At 32.3% G+C, this 6,186-nt stretch overlaps 1 protein-coding gene across 1 annotated transcript; it reads left to right on the top strand.

The window, feature by feature from the left end:
• Window positions 1-216: 216 nt before the first annotated feature.
• LOC114315039 (F-box/kelch-repeat protein At1g15670-like) lies at window positions 217-2,172 on the top strand. The gene is made up of 2 exons (XM_082866000.1): window positions 217-629; window positions 890-2,172. Exons 1-2 carry the CDS (start codon window positions 221-223, stop codon window positions 1,255-1,257), a joined length of 777 nt encoding a protein of 258 aa, XP_082722126.1. The 5' UTR covers window positions 217-220; the 3' UTR covers window positions 1,258-2,172.
• The last annotated feature ends 4,014 nt before the right edge of the window (window positions 2,173-6,186 follow it).

Below are 6,186 nucleotides of genomic sequence, written 5' to 3'. Positions count from 1 at the left end.
ATACACGAACACTTTGTAAGGATTTTCTTACACTCGAACATCTCTCTCTCTTTCTCTCTATCATTAGGTGTGTGCTGACTTGATCGTCGAAGGGTTTTTTCGACCACACACCGCCGGGTAGCTCACCAGTCTTTGAGCGCAGGTGATCGGACATAAACGGAGCTCGGAAGAAAGGAATACGGGCTCGCCGGAATATTTGCTCCCCGTACAGAACTCTTTCATGGAATTCCTTCCAAGTCTTCCCAACCACGTCACTCTCGAATGTCTTATTCGCATACCATTCGATCAATTCCCCGTGGCTGTCTCCGTATGCAGAGGTTGGAAAGCCGAGATTGAGCTGCCGGAGTTTCGCCACCATCGGAAGACAGCTGGCTTGGCCCGATCACTCATCGTGGTGTCGCAAGCACGGGTCGACCCAACCCAAAATCTGCGTGCTGCTAAGCTTTCCGCTCCGCCCTTGTATCGGCTCGCACTTTGTGAGCTGGAAACTGGTTATTGGTGTGACCTGCCACCCGTGCCGGGGTTTTCCGATGGGTTGCCGATGTTTTGCCACCTTGTGGGAGTTGGACCGGAGCTGGTATTGATAGGCGGGTGTGACTCGGTGAGTTGGCAGGTATCGGATTCAGCGTTTAGGCCAAGTTTGGGAAGACTAAATAAGTGTACTTTTTGTCTTTTTGGACTAAAAAATTGAGGTTGAAAATATGGATGTTTAGGTTAATTTTTTGACTTTTTATTGAAAAATGTGTAATAAAAAATTATAAAAATTAATTTGTAAGAAAAAATTTGAATTGGGAGTTGTGCAGCCGTAATTATTGACTTTTGATGAATAGTGTTAATTTTTTAACTTTTTAAATAAATTTTTGACTTTTTTAAAAATACCAAAACTTGGTTATTTACAACTTTGTTTCTGGCATCTGGCGGCATGGGACAGATATGCCAGGTGGCGGAAGATTATTCTTTGGATCTGCCTCGGATTTTGGTCGGATGGTGTATGTTGCGGGTGGTCATGATAAAAAGAAAAATGCACTGAAATCTGCCTTGTCATATGACGTGGCTAAAGATGAGTGGATCAAGCTTCTTGACATGAAAAAAGAGCGAGACGAGTGTAAGGGTGTGTTCTTCGATGGCAAGTTCCACGTCATCAGTGGATACCCTACAGAAATGCAAGGTTATTTGGAAAGGGCAAAAGTTAGGATTCTTCAAAAAAAATTTTATGAAAATAATCATGAAAAATTTATAATTTTTAGATTATTTTAATTAATACGTGATGTTTTATTTTAAATATAATTTAAGGATTATAAAAGTTTTATAATTATTTTCATAAAAGATTTTTTATGATACTTAATATTACTATTTTGAAAGTGATATTGAAGTATTTGATATTACAACTTGGCAATGGGACCGGATCGAAAATGACTTCTTAGAAGATGCCATTTGTCCACGGACCTGTGTCGACGGTGGCGATTCAGGATTATACATGTGTCATGAAGGTAATGTGATGACTCGTATGGAAACTACTTGGCGAGTCTTAGCTAGACTATCAGCTGAGGTGTGCAATGCGGCTTACATGACAGTATGGCAAACCAAGTTGTTAGTGTTTTGTTCTTATGAATTAGGTGAACCCTACAAAGTTTATGAGATGGATTTATACTGTGTTTGGTGGGGGGATTTGAGAAGAGATTTGGAAAGAAAAAAAAAAATAGATGAAATATGAATAAAACATGTCTAAATTTTACCTAATTTCACACACATTTTCCTTTTTCCTTTCTAAATCTCTATCTAAATCCCCCAACAAAACACAATATTAAAAAATTACATGTGGACAAAAATTAGAGCACCACATGAATACTCAACCCTTGTCCAGTTTGGTTGTTGTTCGGAGATTTAAATTAACTTCTCAGAAGGAAACCTCAAATCATACAATTTTTTTAATCAAGTTTTTTTAATGATATAATGGATCAATGGAAACCAAATCTAATGTAGTGAGCAACTGAGTATGCAAATGGATGTTTAGTGGGTTAAACCATTGGTCAAATGATAATTTGGACATTTTTAATTTGTGTGTTAATTGATTCATGTTATATTTATGTTGTCATATACTGTGATGATTTAATGGATGAGATATGTATTAAAACTTCCGTTTGATTTTGGCAATATATCTACAAAGTTGTTATTTTAATTAGCACAAAGACTTTCTTTTAAGGGTTCAACCCGTCCCTTGAGTTATTTTAATTATTATATTTTAATTAGCTTAATTTTAAATTTTAATTTTAGATTATGTATCAATCTGATTGAATTGACTACTCCGTTAGTGTTTTTGACGAAAAATGATTACTGAATTAGTTAAGGTTAACTAACTAACTTGAGTAGGTTTATAATTTTACCTTTAAAAGTATAACATTTGTCACTTATGTGTGTATTTTTCATTAAAAAATGCTAATAGTTATAATTAATTAAACTAAATTGAGATAAAATTATAAATTTAAAGTCAAAATTGAGCAAATTAAATTTACAGATACTAAAATGGCACAAGCGCTACAAGGACTACTGGCATAATTTGCTATAATTGCTATTTGAACAATTAGTCATTACATTTTTTAATTTTGTTGCAGTGTGATCTCTCCGCCATACATTAAGAACGAAAAAAAAAAAATTCGCGTCTAAAATTAGATGGATGAATTTTAAAACAAATTGTAGGGACCACTGATGTAATGAATATATTATACTAGTGATTCTAATAATTTATTTTGAATTTTACTTTGGTCCCTCTAATTTTATATATGGTCTTTTTTTCAGTTTAAATTCTAACGTTAAGTAATGAATACATCATATTGTAATAAAACTAAAAGTATATGACCTAGATCCTAGAAATAATTGCCCTTATTCCGTTTGGGGCCTGACTTTGGTCCAGTCCACCATCGGACTGGACTGTGCTGTTGGGCCCGTGGGAGTCCACCACGGGTCCCGTTTTGAAAATCTAAACCGTTCAATATGTAGAACTCGTCGGATCGGATATCAATAGCTATGTGATCAAAATAGATTTTTTATCAACCGTTAATTTATTCCCCGCCTATTTTTTTTTATACAAACTGATTTAATCACATAGCTATTAATATCCGATCAACGTAATTTTTCATAGATATATATTAATCGACGAGTTCTACATATTGAACGGTTCAAATTTTCAAAACAGGACCCGTAATGGATCTTCAAAGACCTAACAGTACGATCCAATCCGATGATGAATTGGCCCAAAGCCACACCCTTTGGTTTGGGAGTCCTTTGAAGTGGAAAGGGCACAAGGGCTCTATCCCCAATGCAGCTACTTGGACTTCTGATCAGCTATGTCGGAGCCACCCAAAGGCTGAAGCAAAACTTGTTGCAAGTCGGGTGGCCACAATTGGCTGGCAAAACTTGTTTCATGGACTGGGAGAAGCAATAATGGAGCTGCTCATTGGGTAGCCAATGCTCAAGTTTCCAATTCTCTTCCTCTCCCCTATTTTCTTCCTTTCTGTCCTGAATTCGAAAGTAGTTTCCTCGTCTTCTTAATGGCAAGTTCTTTGGCGTTGAAAAAAAAAATTACCGAAATTAAAGTGACGCTTCATTTAAATTATAAAGACTAATAATGTAATTTATCTAAATTAATTCAAAATTTTATAGTTCTAAATTCAACCATTAGTCCCTTTTAATTTAGCGAAACTTTACTTTATTTCCTATAATTTCAATTTCAATAATTTTAAACTTCTCATTTTCAATTTTCGTTTAATATAGTTCCTTCATCAATTGTCATTAATATTTTTGACCAAAAAAAAATACCAATTATAAATTTAGAGGGATTAAAATGAAATTTAAAAGGAACAATATGGTTTATCAATGAAATTTATTAATTTTTCTTTCTTATGCAAAAATTGTTACAAATCCTGAAGGGGTTACATATATGCTTTTTCCGTCCCAAATGTTCACAACAACGGACAAAGAGACCAAATTAAAACATAATTACAATATACAAAATCTAAATTATAGAAATCAAAGTCAAATTTCGATCATATTAAAGGAATTAATAGTGTAATTTATCCTTCCATCAACAACAATGGTCTAAGGATTTTAAACGGTGATGCAAACGTGTGTTGTTTTGTTTTTAATTTTTTAAATATTATATCATGTTGTTTTTAATCACTGTTTTTTTAATAACTAATTATATTTGATTTGATCTCTTATTTTAGTAAGAAGGTTAGTTGTATATAAAATTATTCGATTAAAATGATCATATCCAGACAATCTACAATTATTAATCATGGAAAAAAAGTTGGGAAGCTCGTCTCAGAAAGAGTAGCTAAAAAAAAATACTTTCTAATGCTCGTGTGGATCAAACATAAAATCATGTGAATCATATTTCGACTAAAATAAATTTAACAAACACATTTTCTGATGGTCACTTTCATATACTTTATCCCAAATAGTCTCTCATTCTCTTCATTTGCTCTCTCTTTGATCCAAAAAATTTCTAGATAGAACAACAGCTCACTCTTTATACAAAAGCTAGTCTCAAAAGAGTACCTAAGCAATCTCTTTAAAAAGCCAATTAAGCATCAAAATCCATAATCATACAAACAAACACTATAATATATAAGAGTTTTAGATATCAATTTTTTTTTTTTTTTTATTTTTTTTTATCTCTAAAAGTGTAAATTTTGTTGTAAAAAATATTTATAAACTAATTTCAGTTATCAAGAGAATAATCGCTAAAATGCTGTCCCAAAAAATCAAAAAACGAGCCTGTAGAGACAATTTTGAAAATGTCACTAATAAATACTGTTTTAGGGACAAAATAACTTGATTCTAAATATATTTATCTTTTCAAACAACTTTTAATCCCCAAAAAGTTAGTAATTCATTACTAAATATTTAATTTTATTACTAAAAATAAAATAATAATACTTTTGACTGTAAAAATATTTTGTCTCTAAAAGATAATTTTATTTCTAAATTTTCACCTCTAAAACTTTAATTTTTGAAGTGAAATCTCTTTGTTTTCTCTGACAACCCACTTCATTCACTTTTCTGCTTTGTTGTTCTATCTGGGCCTTGTTTCCTCTAAACTAAAGCCAAACAGTCTTAAACATCTCTCTTCCTTCCTTTGTTGTTCTCTCGGGTCATATTTGATTCACAAAATTAATAGTAAAATATTAATAATCTTATTAAATTAGTATGGTATTTACTATTTAATTGAATTAATATCCATTGGATTAATAATCTTACCCCTATCCCATTACTAATAATCTTACAAATTTATTGGATTAATTATCTATTGAATTAATAATCCTAAACCAAAATGTTAAAACAAACATAGGATAATTGGGCCCACGGATTAATAACCTCAATCTCATACTCTAATCTTCCCAATCAAACATACCCTCAGTTCCTTGTTTCATGGATCTCTTTCCGGGTCTTCCAAATCACGTCGCCCTCGAATGTCTGATTCGCATACCTTTCGACCAATTGCATGTGGCCTCCTCCATATCACTACGACAATTTACACTTTTGACGATTAAATTTAGCGATTAAAAATTTAGTCATCAAAAGTGTAACAATAAGCGACTAAAAAAATATTGGTCGGCCTTAACTTAGCTTTTAGGCTACTAATTATTGTTTTAGTCGATATATACATTAATTTTTCCCCACCAAACAATAATTTAGTTGCCAAATAATTAACATAATTTCGTGCAAGTTTAATTTAGTCTTCGGCGATCAAAAAATTGGTCATTAAATATGTATTTGCAGTGACCAAAAACATTTAGTCGGCAATGGTATTACACTATTGGTGACCAAAATTTTTTTTTTTGTTAGCTTTAGTTCATGTTTTCACTACTAAAATAATTTTAGTCGTCATATGTTAATATTTTTCGACTAAAATTTAGTTGCCAAATGTGTATAAAATTTTACTGGGAAATATTTCATATTGGCGCCCAATTTTTTGCCCAAATCTCTTAGGCCACGTTTGTTTGGCGGATTAGGTTAGATGGGATTATTAGTGAGAGGATGGTTAGTGAATAAATTGTTAATGTGTGGATTGTTGTGAGGAGATTAGGTGAAAGTGTGCTTTGATGATATAGTGTGACAGATGGTTAGTGATGTAATTGTTAGATTATTTTTATAAAAAATCTATAAAAAAAAATTTCTATATTA

Source organism: Camellia sinensis, chromosome 4 (assembly GCF_055761805.1).
Source record: "Camellia sinensis isolate YWXY chromosome 4, ASM5576180v1, whole genome shotgun sequence".
NCBI lineage: Eukaryota > Viridiplantae > Streptophyta > Magnoliopsida > Ericales > Theaceae > Camellia > Camellia sinensis.
This window is presented reverse-complemented; position numbering and strand designations above follow the sequence as displayed.

Excerpts from the sequence above, each read along its gene's own strand:
- LOC114315039 (XM_082866000.1), top strand. The coding sequence starts at position 221 with ATGGAATTCCTTCCAAGTCTTCCCAACCACGTCACTCTCGAATGTCTT. Across the intron at positions 630-889 it reads GCAGGTATCGGATTCAGCGT|TTATTTACAACTTTGTTTCT; the intron begins TTAGGCCAAGTT and ends ACCAAAACTTGG.